The sequence below is a fragment of the Nannobrachium achirus genome (genome assembly GCF_963921795.1).
Source record: "Nannobrachium achirus genome assembly, chromosome: 8".
NCBI classification, from domain to species: domain Eukaryota; kingdom Metazoa; phylum Chordata; class Actinopteri; order Myctophiformes; family Myctophidae; genus Nannobrachium; species Nannobrachium achirus.
Window position 1 is genome coordinate 57377703 of NC_137817.1, and position 17786 is coordinate 57395488.

General features: G+C 42.7%; 1 protein-coding gene across 1 annotated transcript in view; it reads right to left on the reverse strand.

The window, feature by feature from the left end:
- Window positions 1–406: 406 nt before the first annotated feature.
- LOC308290251 (protein NLRC3-like) overlaps window positions 407–17786 on the reverse strand; it is a gene marked incomplete at both ends in the record, with an annotated part of 29015 nt that continues 11635 nt past the window's right edge. Inside the window, 2 exons of the mRNA XM_080732037.1 lie at window positions 407–499; window positions 5263–5384. Of these exons, the coding sequence (XP_080588163.1) occupies window positions 407–499; window positions 5263–5384 (215 nt within the window). The remainder of the gene's footprint in view (window positions 500–5262; window positions 5385–17786) is intronic.

The window sequence follows — 17786 nt, forward strand, 5'->3', positions numbered from 1 at the left end:
TGAATGATAACGGCTTTAATAAACGCGTGCACTCACCGTGGCCGTGGTGCTGCTGTGTCTCACCGCATTGCACGCCGTCTGGCGGATCTCCGCCGCGCTCCCGGGCTTCAGCAGGTTCTTGGTAAATCTCCGGGTCGATTCCGATGCCATGTCCTCATCTGAGCGGTAGGTAGGCAATGGTATAGGTAGGTAACGGTAACGGCCAACGGTTGTTGTGGGGTAACGGCCACGGCGAGGTCTCTCTTCTGCCGACGACGAGCTGCTGGGCTCAGTGGGCTGGCCTGCCTCTTCTTAATTCTCCCTCCGAGAAAAATAAATAAATTATAAAGCAAAGAATTCCCTTCCCTCTGAGTGTGCTCTGTCTGTATCTATTCTATTTATAGGGTCTACTCTGCTGCAAACGCATCTATAACAGCTCTCCTTGGAGCGTCACTGACTGGGGCTGCTGCGCGAAAAGCTCCTCCTGCTCGGCGGTGTTGTGCCTCTCCTGCTGCTGCTGCTACGCGCACGGTGCACGCACGCAAAACACATACAAACACACAGGCAGACGCGCACATCCATGCACGCCCGTAGAGTGCTGAGTGCAGAGGAGGATACCCGTAGTACGACGGTGGCGTGCGTTGCTTTTCCGATGGGTTTCGAGCTCAATAAACGACACCCGGCGTACGTCGCGCGATGGAGCAGCTTTTAGGCGAAATTCAAACGAGCAAATGAGAAAACATACGTTTACATTGCCAAAGCAAGTGTCATAATAGGACATAATAAAAACAATTGAAATGGGGAGCATACAGTTGGAGGGGGTACAGCATTGTGTAAACATTTTTTTCCTCTTCTCAATACTATTTCAATACGTTCAAGGCAAGCATAGCCTAATCATGCTGATAGCCCACTGGCTTGTGGGCATGCATGGCCAATGTAGGCTATGCAACATAAATCATCATGTTTGTTTTATTGTAGGCTACTACCTACTATTGAGGCAATAATAAGGCACGCGACCGCCATTCATTTGACCTGTGTAGTGTGTGTTGTGTGTAATTGTATCTCCAGAGGAGACCTAATGTCAACCACTCATCAACAGTCTCCTCACGAACGAACGAGGAGTGTGCTGCTAGTGGGTTACTACTACAGTAGTAGTACAGTGACAGAGATAGGGCCGGGAGGATGAATGGAACAACAGCGACACGACGCGGACAGGTTTGGTAGGACTACTACTACTACTACTAGTTACCATTTTCAATTAAAATTAGCTTTATTGGCATGTTAAAACATACGTTTACATTGCCAAAGCAAGTGCCAAAATAAAATAAAAACTGTTGAAAATGGGAAACAGCCTATACAGCCTACAGTTGGAGGGGTCCCTCAATAGTCTACAATTTAAATACCGGTAGTAGGCCTATAAGAAAAAGAAAAATCACACTCGTGTGAACTGAGCGGTGGAGGGGTAACAGGTAGAGTCGCCGAAATGAAGCTCGCCGAGAAACGGGGGGTGCGTTCGGAAATGCACACCGGGTGGGGCAACGGTGCGCTTTTTCAGCCTGAACTCTGAAGGTAAACTTTATGAAAAGCAGCAGTTGCTAACATAATGTTGCTATTGATGTTCATAAACTAGGGTAAATTATGGTGATAGTCTTAATCTCACAGTATCACAAATGTTAATGCTAGAAACAACAAACATGTAAAGTAGGACACACAATCGCAGTATGCCTTCTTCAGTATCAATATGAATTAATATTCTAATATTCTATTATAATTTACCCTAGTTTATAAACATCAATAGCAACGTTAGGTTAGCAACTGCTGCTTTTCAGAAAGTTTACCTTCAGAGTTCAGACTGAAAAAGCGCACCGTTGCCCCACCCGGTGTGCATTTCCGAACGCACCCCCCCTTTCTCGGCGAGCTTCATTTCGGCGACTCTACTGGTATTCGGTGGAGGCTGTGTGTGTGTGTGTGTGTGTGTGTGTGTGTGTGTGTGTGTGTGTTTGTGTGTGTGTGTGTGTGTGTGTGTGTGTGTGTGTGTGCGGGCGGGCGGGCGTGAATGTGAGTGTGAATGTGTGTGTGCCTGGCCTCAGTGGCCTGAACAACAGCGCCCCTCCCTTAACATGTGTGGTCAAAAAAGGTACTTCAGGCTACAGACAGACAGACAGACAGACAGACACACACACACGCACGGATACACACACGCCCACGCTATGGAGACGGTGTGACCACCGCTCAAAAACTCAACTTTAAAATGTGTTTAAAAGGTAGCAGCTCTGTTTCATACTGTATATAATATAGGTCTAGATGTCTCAATCAATACTAGTCTAGTAGGCCTATAGATGCCTTAATGGTCCACGTCACATTGATATAAACCAGTATGCGCACGCCGGTCGGCACCAAATGAACCCCACCGTTCATAGGATGCAATGGATGCAGGCTCGGTGTGGGAGGAATTTTCAGCTCTGGGATTTGCATCAGACCGGCCCTATGCGAGCGCGCGTAGCGCGTGAGCTTAAAAAAAATTGAGCATTATTTATTAATTAATTGTCAAAATTGAGCATTATTTATTAATTAATTGTCAATTTTTCACTTGAGCACCCCCTCCTCAAAATGAACGGTTCCAACGCCACACTAAAAACGGACCCCAAAAGACTGTGAAAATTGATGACTCATCACTAAACCATCATTTTGAGTGGCCATTTCTTGCCCAATGAATGTTTTTCGTGCAAAACAAATGCTTGCAATGGATTCCGAATAATTAAAAACCCCTAGTTTGATCCCTCACATCCCACTTAAAGCAGATTTTTTGGGAGTCATTTTTTCCTTTATATTATAGTGTAGTAAGTGAAGGTAGGTAGGTCGTTTTCAAAACTTTGCCCTGATGGGATTCCTTGGGACTTTTTTTCTCTCACTAAGGATATAATGAGGATACATTATCAGTTGAGTTTGCTACTATTGCAATTTGTTTTAGGTTTAGCCTAATTTTGGCCTAAAATTACTGGACTATAAGCATTATGTTTTGGATTGAACTGTTTGAACATAATGCATAGGCTATCCACAAATGTAGGGCCAACTTGCACAAATACTGTACATTAATTACTGTAGGCTACCCACATTACCATTTGCGCATTGGCGTGACATGTTAAGGTAATAAATTAGGATACTCACAAGTTATATTGTGGATACAATACAAGCAGTGGATGCTGTCCCAGCGTCTGGTTTAATAAGACAGGACAGCCTTTTGGGGAAGTTGACATAATTGCTCCTCAGATATATTCCATTCCAAGGTAACGTTTTAACGTGTGCAGCTGTCCACATGACATGTTTCATCTGACTGGATGCGACCATAGGATGCGACAGACCAGTGTTGCGTCCATGTTTGTTGTTGCCATCTTAAAATGAGCGTGCATTCTTGTTAATTAGTGGTTGAACAACTTGCCAACTTTACTCACAAATGCTCTCTCGTTTGAAAGGCTCTGTGATGTATTCTAACTAATAACAACTTGTTTTGATAGTCCATCTGATCCAACAACTAAACCGCGCGCCTAGCTCGTATTACAAAGTGAAGCCAATCGGTGTGCAGCGTCACAGCTCACAGGCACAGCGTGATAGAGGGGGCCCATTGAGGGGGGCTTCCGATAGAGTGTCATTCACATATGAGCGTCATTTATTTGGACTGAGATTTACTGGCAGTCGGAGTCCCCCCTGGCAACAGGACATAGGCAGAACTAGCACGTTACAGAAAGGGGGCCCCAATGGGGGTTTCTGATGGACGACGATCATTCGCATTGACGGCCGAGGCCCGTTTCAATTGAAACACTGCAGTGACCTGCAGCGGCCCGCTCGCCGGACTCCCCCTAGCGGCCCAGCGGGGAAATCCCCGGTTTCCCAGACGCTCACGCCGACGGTGAATGGATGGCATGGCACTCGTGTTTAAAAATGCATTCCATCAAACTTTCAGATGCCGTTTTTCTCCCAGTGTGGAGGAAGAATGCTTAGGATTTTTACTGTAAATTCTCACTCTTGAAATATAATCCTTAGTTTCTGTTGATTGTAAACAATAATAGCGATTCAAAACAGTTGTCCTTCAAACCCCACCTCTATTCACCGTCATCAGAACAGAGGGAGCGCTCCTCTTGATCACCCACCCGATCCACTGGATCACCAGAGCGTCTACTGCTCGCCCAGCTGCAGTCCATGAAGCCTAATTATGCTCCGTCCTGCGACGGTGTCGCGCGCAGAGCCGCAGACCTCCAAGCTCAGAAGGGTTGCATTGGTGACGCGATGTGAGTTTGTATATCAGCTACTCGGTTGACGTGGAACACCGTTGCGCAATGAAGTATAGGCTATATGTCTCGATAAGGGCGCTCCCATGGGAGCACCTCACTAGCACACAAGAGGAGGTTGAATAACCAGTGCTCCCCAAAACAACAGGTTTGGGGATCTGTTGGGAATTGATTACATGATACAGTCAGCTGTGCATTCAGTCTCAATGTTTGTAAACAAATAATTGGCCTATACAGCAAGCGATAGGTTGAGAATGATACAGCCGTGGACCAACAGCGACACCAAGCGACGCCAGCGAGTGTGACTCCTCATTTCTGTTCATTTACCTCTGCAAAGGAGGTCTGTCTGTCTGTCTGTCTGTCTGTCTGTCTGTCTGTCTGTCTGTCTGTCTGTCTGTAGCCTAGTTTTCATGCAGTTATTCAGTCATTGGTTTTAGACATAATGGAAATGTTGTTCCAGGTGACAGACAAATGAAGACTGTTTTGGGTTTTTGGCAGATTGGCCAAAAGGGTGCATGCATACATGCATGGAGCATGGACGTGTAATGTCACAGAAATGCACACAAGGACCTCTCAGGAAAGAACAGAAGCTCTGTTTTATCCACATACATTTTCTTGAAACTTTCATATATTTCATGAAACTTTCATAAGTATATATAGTTAGAGATACATTGGACATTCAGTGAATTATTACAGACCTTTTTTTGTTAAACTATTTAATTTTTTATGGCATACAGCTCATGAATACCAAAAGTCCATATTTCAAAAATATTACAATATCACACGAGACCACACAAAAGAAAACAAGGATTTATACTAGAGAAATGTAAACCTTCTGTAGTCAGAGTTGCTTGAAGTCCAGTGGGAAGTTTCCGAAGTCAGTTATGATTTGGGGTGCTATGGCATGCATCTGCAATGCTTTTTCACACAATGTTCAAATTTTTCAAGATGGATCGGAGAGGTCGAATGAGGAAGGAGAGCAGTGAGATAAAGATACTTGCCTGTGGGAAGGTTGGAGTCGTCTCCTACAGTGGTAGAATGAGAGCAGTGCTACATCTTCTGGGAGGGAGAAGATCCAGCTCTTCAAGGACATGTGGACCTGGGGGACGGTGGAGCACACTGATATGGAAAGAAAGACAGGGTGTGCAGTTGAAACAGCATGACATTCTAGCTAGAAGGTCCTGGGTTCGATTCCCGCCAGGGACGCTGTGGGCGTGTTCTCTCCTCTGCGTCATCAGCGCCCACACTCTAGGTGGGGTTATGGTTGGTATACCTCACAAAAACATGCAGTAATCCTGGTCTCTATACTGCCTCCCCCTGGCCAGCCGGGGTGCCTGATGGAGGGGAAAGAACTGGTTGGAATAACGTGTTCCTTCCTCGCGCTACGTCCAACCGGAGAAACTCCCCCGTCAGGTGAAAAGGAGCAACTTGGACTCCTCATGCATAGAAGGAAGTATGAGGTCAGTCCGTTGTCTCCCCAGGTTGGCTGAGGGAGTGTAGCGCCCAGGATTACATTAGATAATTTACACCGGGTGAAAAATGGGTTACAAAATCGTGGGATAAAAAAGTAAAAAAAAAAAAAAGAAAAAAGAAAAGAAAACAGTGTGAAATTCAAATGTGGAAAATAAATTAGGAAGATTACCCAGTAAACACCAGCCGTCATCTAGACCTATGGTCTAGGGTTAGCCCTCATTTGAACCGTCTATCGTTAGTCTGTCTATAGACCGATTGTAGCTGATTACATTTAATCCATTATTCCATACTTGTTGATTACAAAAACAGCTTTAATATGCACACCTGGGTTTCAAATATTGGACTAAAGTAATTTTAAGAGCCAATTTCACTATATAGTCTAGTTTAGTTGTAGCCGTCATCTGAACGCTTCCATTTAAACGATACATCACCGTTTAGGACAAACGTGTGTTAGACCATCTTTTTTTTTAATACATTTTTATCAGGTTGTTCATTATCGGATGCTAACAGTATAGCTTGAAATGATTAGATCTCCCGGTTCTACCTTAATAGTTGTAGTTTGCATCCACTGAGCAGTTTTCTGGTCATTGCACGTCTTTTATCCGTCTATAAAAAGCTGGGCAATAAGTCCTTTGAAAAATTCTGTAATAAATAAAAAAGTGTAATGAAGAATGCCGTGGTGCTGACAGCATAGGCTATTACTTCTCTGAGTTACATTCATTCTGACAGCAATATAAACACAAACACGTACGGCTGTTCGACTCTCCCCACATCCCCACGTACCCCACCATTCAATGATAATGATTAAATAAAATCGTTTTATAATATGTATCAATATAAAGTTAGTTTGCCTTGTCAAGCAAAATGCACCGACCTAAAACGAACAGCGGGAGGCAATATGTCACATACAAATAGTGCAAGATACTTCCTCACTTGTATCAGTGGTCCTAGTCTAGCGGTTAGTGTTTGGGTCTGGTATGTAGAAGATCGTGAGTTTGAATCTGGGTGGCTATACCTATGTCAAATATGAACAGCAATAACATGCTGTATAAATTCGATCAGCTGCGGTACGACGTGAAGGTTACAGGATCTCAAAACCAAGAAATTGTGTTTTTAAATCCTGCTGGCTGCCATCATTTTCACTACTCTCGGCGGCCTCTAATGGCGAAATGTAGTCGTTTAAATGACGGTATTACAATGTCTAGGCTATGTATAGACGTTGAAAAAACTTTAAAATTTAAACTCGTCACAGACCGGATCTAGCTAGACGTCCGGTTACGGCGAAGACGTCATTTGAACGCTTTTTAACCCCCAAATTGCTTAGTGGGTAGTGTTACAAATGGCTCAGTTTGGAACAAAATGAGGAATCTCACACAAACAAGCAACGTTTAAAATATTTTATGAACACCAACTTAAATGACCAAACTGCCAACAAACTCACAGTATGTAACTCCAGGGGTGCCTCAGAATAACAGAAGGAGCGAATACACTTCCCGGCAGCGGCACCTGCCGCGGCCTCGCCGGAACTGCTGACAACAGCCACGGCAATGATTCCTATGCCGCGGCAATTATACCTAATCCGTGGCACAGCCAGACAGACCGGCAATGGAGCAGAAGTTTGAGTCAAAGAAGTTTGAAAACCCCTGCTGTAGTGTACAAATCCATCTAAACAAATTAGAATATTGTGTAAAAAAGCATTGCAGATGCCATAGCAGCCCAAATCATAACTGACTGTGGAAACTTCCCACTGGACTTGGACAAGCTACTCTGACCTCAGAAGCTTGACATTTCTCTATTATAAATCCTTGTTTTGAGTGGTCTTGTGTAATATTGTAATATTTTGAAATATGGACTTTTGGTATTCAAGCTGTATGTGTATGCCATAAAAATTCAACATTTTAACAAAAAAAGGCCTGGAATAATTCACTGAATGTCCAATGTACCTAGAAAATATGAAAGTTTCAAGAAATATGTGAAAGTTTCAAGAAAATTTACTTTTACACAAATATTCAAATTTTCTAGATGGATCTGTATAGAGGGAAAACCAAGTGAGCAGCAATCTTCGTTCCTACGCTCACCTATGGTCATGAAGTGTGGGTCATGACCGAGTACAAGCGGCCAAAATGGGTTTCCTCAGACGGGTGGCTGGTACCTCCCTTAGAGATAGATTGAGAAGTTCAATCACCCGAGAGAGACTTGGAGTAGAACTGCTGCTCCTATACTTGGAAAAGAGTCAGCTTAGGACCTAGGTGGTTCGGGCATCCTCCCGAGCGTCTTCCTATAGGAAGGTCCTTGATGCATGTCCCACTGGGAGGAGACCTCATGGCAGACCAAAGACCAGATGGAGGGATTATATCTCCACACTGGCCTGGGAACGCCTTGGTATACTCCCGGAAGGAGTGGAGGAAGTTGCCCAGGATAGGGAACTCTGGAAACCCCGGTTGGAACTGTTACCCCCGCGACCCGATTCCGGATAATCGGTTGAAAATGGATGGATGGACCCCTGCTGCAGTGTATATAGAGGGAAAACCAGGTGGGCCAGATCTCCATGACACACTTTGAACACAGAAATTCCTAGCTGTATGGGGCGCCTGGTAGCCTACTAGACCAGGCGCATACCATATAGGCATTGCCATTTCGGCATCAATGCCTGCGGCCTCGCCGGTTCGATTCCCGATCCGGACGACCTTTGCCGCATGTCACTCCCTGTCTCTCCCCCATTTCCTGTCAGTCTACTGTCCTATCAATAAAGGCAAAAAGCCGGGAAAAAAAAGAAAAGAAAGTGCTAGCTGTGACAAAGGCTAAAGTCGTAGATTTTATAGCACATCAATAAGCTGGATGAAATCTACCAGGAGGGTAGAGAACAAGTGGTTGACATAAATGGAACCAAGTTCTCATTTTGCTATCCTAGGATGGCTCAAAGTAGAAGACAGGGTTAACAACTAAAAATTGGACTGACTTTCAAAATAGTCAATGCAAATCTGCCCTCAACTCCCACAGTGCCCACATATCTGACCAAACACCTACAAAAAGTTAGCGAATACTAGAGGGAGCGCACTCAACGATTTGATAATACAAATCCATAGTACAAATATGGGAAAATTCTGCTTTTACAACACTGCCACTCAAGTGTGGAATTCCTTGACGATTTCCCTTAAAACATACATCGCTGGCCTCCTTCAAACCAGCACTGAAAATTAACCTTTCAGGTGACCAGAGGCGAAGGTAGAAGTGAGACCCCCCCCCCCCCCCCTTTTACCACCCACCCCCACTTTATATAATGTATTTTTATTTTGTAAATGCAACGAATGTTATTATGTTATTGTTGCTATGTTTATAATTTGAGTGCCAAGGACTTCCGATGTAAACAAGACCATAAAAGGCCTTATTCGGGATGTTCCTGTTGGGCAACTGTAACTGTGCTGTGCTGCATCTTAAATGTGACTATACTGTACATGTGATGTTGTTCATTGTGACTAATATTATATATTCTTTTATATAGGCCTATATATTTTGATATATAGCTTTATTAAATTTTTTAACACACCGTCCAATGCATTTTGTTTTGTGACGCTAAACCAGAGTAAACTACTTTGCAACTACTTGAGTTGAGACAGATGCACAGCACACCACACATACTGGTATAAGGCTGAAAGTGACCAAAACGGCCACCAGACAGCACACAAATACCTGTAAAAGCTCATATGGGCTTGTTATGAGCAGGAACCTCATCTTGGAGCGAGAGTTTCCAAAAGGAGCTGTTCATTATGGAGATGAAAACACAACCACATCACATTCCTGCAGTAACCCTCCCTCCATACCTTCAAAACCTGACTTAACCCTACAACCTCACCTGCATCCGTTCACTCAGATCAGCTAACACAGGGAAGCAGACAGAACCCTTGCTAAAACCCCCAGGACAACGATCTACACGTCCTAGATACTCTTCCCCCTCCTGGCCCCTAAACTGTGGAATAAACTCCCCATTGCAATTAGAACAACAGACTCACTCCCTAGCTTCCACGTGGTCTGAAGACTCACCTCTTCAGACTCCACCTTAGCCCATAGGACTTACCATAGCACTTGCCTATACATAGATAGCAGTTTATGTTTAACCCATTTTTCTTAAATTATATATTTCTATACATTTGATGTATTGCTGTTGATGTACTGATGTATTACCTTGCTTATCGTATTACCTTGAAATTGTAACTCATATTGCTGTAATGACTGAAACCTGCTGTGGTGACTGATAACTTTAATCTATGCAACAGGACAGGGCCTCTCAAAGTGGGTGTCCAAGGTAGCTGCAGAATACTTTGATAATATGCCTATAAGAAATGTATCAATATCACTTCATTTTCTGATACTGACTACGTATCAATATCACTTAATTTTAACCTCTTATACTAGACTTAGTCAAATGGATCTGAGTTGCACAGTACTTGGTATTTTATCTCACACACACTCCGTCTAGGAAAGGATTTTCTGATGATGATCTGGTGGTTTTATCGGGCAACTGCAGCCTAAGAGTTCCAACCATAGACATGCAGTAGACGGTGACAGCAGCTGATCAAGACTTTGAACCATGCAGCTGTCTGGAGGGTTTAGAGACCCTCCTCTGCTATTCACCTTCCATGTATGTAGCCTCTACTTGGAGGGGTCTCACCTCCAGACAGCCTAGAGACCCTCGTCCGCTATTCATCTTACATTTGTGTACTCTACTACTGTATAAAAGCTGACTCAAAAAGCCGGTCGGGGAGCTTATAGGCTCCATGGAACCGTTGTACTCTGACTCTGTGCAATAAACCCACTGCATGGATAATAATACATGATAATTAAACAATAATAGTAATACATAATAATGAACCAAACTGGATGAACCATCTGCCAGCTTCTTTCAACTCTACTTCTCCAGACAAGGCTAAGAACAATTCACAGATTTACTTAATTCAGTTTAGGCTACTTAACACTGGTCCTTGACCAGGGGCATAGTTCTGCCGATTTAAAATGACTCCAATACGTAACTAAAACTTCCTATGATTGGCCGCTAGTTGCGCCGTTTTCACCCCCGGCCGATCGCAAAAAGAATTGCCCTCCATTGGATCCCATTCATTTTCCCCTTTCGTTTTCTAACCTTAATTAACATTTCCATGAATACTGTATGGTTCCTATCGCTAGTTAAAAATTGCCTTTCAATCGCCATCGTATTCGTTTTGTCGAAATGTGGACCAATGTATTTTAAAATAAATTATAAAGTTGCGGGGGCCGGGGGGGGCGTGGCCAACTAAACTGATACCAGCCGGCTGTGTTCTTCTTCGTGTGCTGTATTTCGGGAGGCTCAGACCACATTCTCCCATGTATCCCTGCGTTGCACGTGACCGTTGGCAGCCAATAGCATCTCTGATGCCTTTACAATTCTATGATGAAAAAGAATGAAGGGGGATGCAGGCCACCCCCTATAGGGACGTAGAAGCTGGCCCCCCTCCCTCCCTAACAAAACCCAAATTAAACTAACTAAAATAAAAAACAAAACAAAGAACTAACCGAAAACAGGGCTACCGGCCATCTCCAGGCTAAAATAAAGTAACTAAACTAACGTTACTAAACAGAACTAACAGAGAATAACTGTGGGAGTGAGTTGTTGCTGGGTCTGTGTCCGGAGACAAATTGAGCTGGCTGGCTTTTATAGCAGGCTGGTGATTGGGGTGGCAGCAATTGGGATCTGCTGCAGGTGTGTCAGCCTGGGTGTGCCACTGTGCCAGCCTGATGAGAGGAGACAATAGAGGGTAAGCGCGTGACATCACTGTTGCTGGAAGTTTTGTGGGAACACGCCTACTGAGTGGCAAAACACTAATTTCTGCCATTGACAGTCCATACATCCAAACAGAAAAGTCCTATCTGATTGAATTAAACAAAGTTAACTCACCAACATTGCGGCTGTACTGAAAGCTTGAATTATCCTCTTTCTATCTGCAAAGTCTTTGTTTCATAAAAATCCACCATAGGCATGTTATGAGCTACTTTCTGTCAAGACATTCTGTGCATTTTTATTTTTCCAGGTGTCAGAGTTTGGAAGCACTCGTTTTCTACAACACAACATCCTGCTGCCTCCTGCATTATGTGCAAATTAGAAACAGGTGGTATGCAGGGCCGTTGAGTAATTTGCAACTAGCACTTCCAAACTCCAATGCTGCTCCATGCTGCTCACTGTTTTGCCACTCAGTCTAGATTAGGGGGGCGGGTCCCAGTGGACGTGCATACCCTCTATTGGTATTTAGTCACAGCACAGTTAGTGAACGAGTTGAGTGAATGAGTGAGTGAGTGATATCATGGCCATCCGCAACATATAGTCCATGGGCCATACGAGATGTCGGTATCCGAAAGGTGGCAAAGGTTACCATGCATTTTTGAAAAGCTCTATATCTGCAGATTATATTTTGGTATGATAACCCTTTCCGAGACACAGCTAAATTGGTGTTATCAGCCGCTAGAGTCGGTGTCCCATTAACTTTACATTACAGGGAAAAAAAGGAAAAAATGTATCTGCTTTAAGTAGCATATGAGGGGTCAAACTAGGGGTTTTTCATGATTCTGAATCCATTGCAATCATTTGTTTTGCACAAAAAACATTCCTTGGGCTAAAACGGCCCCCACAAAATGTGTGAAAAGTGATGACTCATCACTTTTCATCACTAAACCATAGTCTTGTGGGGCCGTATGGCCCATGGACTAATAAGCATTCTGCTGTTCACAGTATATCTGATTGTCTATACCTCAATGCACTTTGACAAACCCAAACTCCATAGAAATAAATACAAGGACACTATACTTAGATGTATATCATCTACTGTATATACTATTTATTTTCTGTTGTTATTGTTTCAGAAATGCTTACAGAGCATAAAATATGTAATCAACTTTTGACAATATTATTACAAGACTATTATTAACCACTTCAGCCATATACATTTCAGCCATTTGAAAATAACTGTAGCTGGTAGATCAGCACTTTTTTTTTTATTCATCTGAAAACTTGAGAAACAGGACACTCTGCATAATGAGTACTTTCTACTTTTGGTACTTTTAAGTACATTTTGATGCCAATACTTTTGTACTCGTACTCAACTAAATGTTGAAATCTCGACTCTTATTTCTACTTTGCAGAATTGCAGTATTGATACTTTTACTTAAGTAAAACAAAATTAGTCGTTTTCCACCTTTTCACAATGTGTTGTATGAGTAGAGGTGGAAAATACTCAAGTAAATGTACTTGAGTATTTACTCAAGAGTCGTTTTTTTGAGGAGCTGTACTTTTAAAAGTACACATTTTAAATGCTCTACTTTTACTCTTACTTTTGAGTAAATTTTCAAAAGTAAATACTTGTACTAGTTACTTTTCATTAGGACAATTAGTAAGAGTAGTTTAAATTCAGTAAATAAGTAAAGTAAATTCAGGTTTTTGTAAAAGCAATGGGACTGCTGGTTTCCAGCAGGTGGCAGTAGTGCACGATTATGGTTGCCAAAATTGTGAAGATAGCAGATCTACATACTCACAACTCATCTGTGGCATTGTAGAGTGTAGATGTGACATGTACTGTAGATCTGCTATTTTCACAATGGAACAGATGTATTCAAACTAATGTAATGCCAACTCCTACAATTCCAAGTGCTTGTAAGGGTGGGGGTCCGCAGTTGAAATATTATTATTTTGGGGGTCGCAGCCTGAAAAGGTTGAGAACCACTGACCTAAGATATGTCCTGTTTCCAACATTTGCAGCACTTGATTTGTGTGTATTGTTTACATACAGTATACATAATACATGTTCTTAAAAATTGTATTAAAAGTGTTTTTACTGATTAGTGTTTTTCTCTTCCTGGTTAATGACATCGCATTGGGACAGCTTAGGTAACCGGTAACGTCTAACATGTAATTAATGTTAAAAAAAGAAAGTAAAAAATAAAATAAAAAGTACTTTTACTTTTTACTCATTTAAATAGGCTACTTTTTACTCTTACTTTTGAGTAATTTCCTGAAATAGTACTTTTGAACTCATTCTGTGCCAAATGCCAAAATGGCTCCAAGGTAGCTGTGCCACGGTTTTGTATGTTTTTCTTTATTGCGCAATCAAAAAAAATGTTTTTTTTTTCATAATTTTTCCCCCCCACAGAAACAGACACAGTTGTTGTGATTCAGTGGCAAAAAGAATTTTGTCAATCAGACAAATGGTTCCAGAGATAGAGCTGTTTGAATGAAAAAAAGTGTCCATCCACTAGAATGAACACACATTTTCTCAATCAGCTAAACGAGGGAGCCAACACACAAACAGAGAAAAGCATCTCTCTGATCCCAGGTCATTTTGACATCTTTAAAAAAAAAAACTCAAAAGACGTCAAAGACGTCATTGGCACCGAACGCCTTTGCAAAAAAAACGTCATGAGACGTCATTGGCACAGAATGAGTTCAAACAGTAACAGTACTCTAACTTTAAGTAGGATTTGTCAGTACTCTTTCCACCTCTACGTATGAGTAAATATATAGAGATTAAGTGGTTATTTTATTTTTAGAATCAGACTCATCTTTATCGTCACATCACAGGTTTACAGCTGTAAAACAGAGGGTGAAATTAGTTTTTTGTGCAACAGAACTCTGAGTGTACTGTGTACATATATACATATACATACACTATATACATAAATACATACATAATGTTGCTGTTGGCTGGAAATCATCCATAGCAACCATATTGGTTTGTCAACTCATCAGAGAAATTATCTATCCTCACAAAGACACACTGAGGAGGAGGCATAAATAAACCAAAACCCAGGGTAGTGTCTCAATGAGTCAGAGGACATGTCATAGAAGGACACAGCCCCAGCGCAGCGGGACAGTCTACAAACACTGCTACTCTGTTGGAGCCAGAGGCATCAACAGGGAGGAGAGTCTCCCTACTACTGTGATTGACAATGTTAAGTCCTTCCCAACAGTACAGACTCCAGACTTGTCATTCATTCCAAGCCCACTACCATTTCCTCTTCTGCTGACCCCTCTGTAAGTCACTCCTATATAAACCTTTCCACTCCTCTCTACCTCCCAGTAACAGCGTCCAGTCAGACCCTCTGTATACAGAACCTGACTCCTCTTATCATCAAATCTGTCAGGATTATCAGGGTATGACTGAAGCTCCGCCCCCTCTGGCCGAGTCACCTTCCTGTTGTTCTCAGATAGACAGAGTGCTCTGCTTGCTGTGTTTGGATCCAGTGAGACGATGGAAATCTGATGAGAAAACAAGACAGGAGACAAGACATTAAAAGGTATTAAAATATCGTTCACAGAGAGAGAGAGAGAGTGTGAGAGAGAGAGAGAGAGAGAGAGACACACACACACACACACAGAGAGAGAGAGAGACAGGACAGACAGACAGACAGACAGACAGACAGACAGACAGACAGACAGACAGACAGACAGACAGACAGACAGACAGATACTCACATCTTCTAAGGAGCTGATAATTAGTCCGGAGTCCATGTTTCACACTGTAGGAAGTAAAACAATGTATCAATGTCTGACTGTCTAAGTAACACAACATCTCCACTACTAACGTCTTCCATGCCATTTCAGATTCAATACCAAAATGCCCTTTGTTGGCAACGGGGCGCTGTCTTTGGGCTTAAATTGGAACAATACAGAGAAGATTAGCATGGTACCACGATGAGCACCACGTAGAGTCAATCCAATTCAAGCGAATTTTAGTACCACCTTTACCTCATGGTTCCACCTCATATTATATCGTCTCAATAGAATGTAGCCTCCCAAAAAGTATTGCCCCCTTCTTGAGGGGGCTCAATAAGAAATGAGCCCCTTTGTAACATAAACAAGGGCCCGATTTCAAAAGAGTACCGTTCAGACACGCCCATTCAGAAAATCACTGAAATTAACGGTAAGGCTTAGAGTTAATGAATGGGGTATTTTTGGGCTGGAAGAGACACTGGGAAGACCAAAAAACATGAAAAATGTGAAATTCATGGTAAGACATGGTCAAATAATAAAAACATTAGACTTTTTCTATTTTTAATATTCAATTTATAATGTTTTTTTCTCTCGAAAATAGCAATAACGTTTTGGTAACATAGTCAAGTTCCAGGTTAGCTTCTTTGGCAGTTGAAAAAGCCTTCCAATTTTCATCTGAAGGGTTATAGGCCTATTTATGAATCCAAGTGTTTTAATTGGTTCTGTATGCCTCTTGGCTTAAGTCAAGCTTGCTTTAAGCCAAGAGGCATGCCAGAGGCTTCCATGCTAGAGGCGGCCATAGGGAATGAATTGGACGCTGCCCTCCACCCGCCTCCCCCAAGGGCGAGCTAGAGTGTGTCCCTAATGTAGGTGGCCCAAGTTTACTCACTGCAGAGACTCCAGTCCTGAGAGTTGAGAACAGAACATCACACCTTTTCTCTGACAAACAGCAGTTCGTTAAGTCTGGCAGTCTGAATGAAAAAATAAAACACACAATGTTTGATTGTCTGCTATAACCCTGCAAGGCCCAGCGATGCTTTTTGGCAAAATTATTTAAATATATAAAAAAAAAATGTTATAATTAGTTTTCCTGTTCTTTTTTCACATTAACATCACCATTAAATCCTATTGTTTAGTATTACAATGCCATAGGCCACGATATTTGCATATGAATACCCCCCACAGAGGCTGACATTCACACAACTTCAAGATCTCTGGAGTCCAGAGTCTAGACCAGGGGTCGGCAATAGGCAGCCTGCGGGCCAAAACTGTCCCAACGTAAATTATTTCAGATTATTTTGAGATTTATTCATTTTAATTTTACTTTTTATTTAAACAATACTGACAGTCCCACTAGATTGGTAGCACTACGAGCGAACGAACGTGTCGCTGCTGCGGACCGCCTCTCTCTCTCACGCACGCACGCACGCACGCACGCACACACACACACACACACACACTCCGCAGAGTCACGCACCACGCAGCAGTGGAGTTTTGGTGCTGCTGGCTGCTCTGAGCTTGTACCGTTGTACCTGTGGTAAACCTGCTTCTGTCTTGGGTGGAAACTAACAGTAACCTGTCACTTCGACAAAATCCAACTCGACCAAATTGTCCACGCTCATTGGGCCGGCTTGTCAATGCTCCTGGATTCGCCAGGATGATTGGCAATTACATCTACTATGTTACATATTTTCTGGGGGAGGACCCCCAGATGAGAAGTCATTATTAAAGATGTCTTACTTTGCTTCAGTCATCAAATTTGTTCACCTACATTTGGCATTTTAAGGCTGAAATTGTACCCATGCTAGTAAAGCAAGCCTGATAAAAGTATCAAACATGCACAAAATGCAACAGAACACAGGAAAATATATAACTGTTAAGAAGTTGTGGGGGGAGGACCACCAGTTGGGAAGTTCCGCACACCCCCTAAAAATAAATCTCCTGTATTCTCCTGGACTTAAGGTGGTTGCACACTGCTGCGTTTTCCGTTGCGAAATGCGTTTTTCAGGGCAAGGAGAGAGAGAGAGATAGAGAGAGCAAGGGACCGAGTGGTGCGCGAAACGGGCGGCAGTGTGCAAACGTGACTGACATAACGTGAGGTTGATTTTTTTATTTGCGTGCTCCGAAATTCACTCCGATATTCGGCCCGAAAAACGCAGCAGTGTGCAACCAGCTTTACAGTCCAATGTTGACAACCCTGCTCATTGGCGAGGTGTCCTAGCAAGTTGATTTGGCGAGTTGGATTTTTGGCGAAGGATAGGATTTAAGGCTGCTAGACTGACGCCCGGCAAACATAAGATCAACTCCACTCCGCCCGCCCTCCCACTTGAGTCCACACGCGCCGGAGTTGAAATTGTAAATAGATAGAACGTCGAGAAAACATCTGTTAAAACTAAGCATGGAGTTCTTCAATACTATGGACATAGCTAGATATTATAATAGCTACTTGTAAGTTGTAGCCCTGAAACATCACGTGGACCTGGAGAGGATTATTTTGGCTTTGTTTCCTCTACAAAACACAGACCTCTATCAGGATA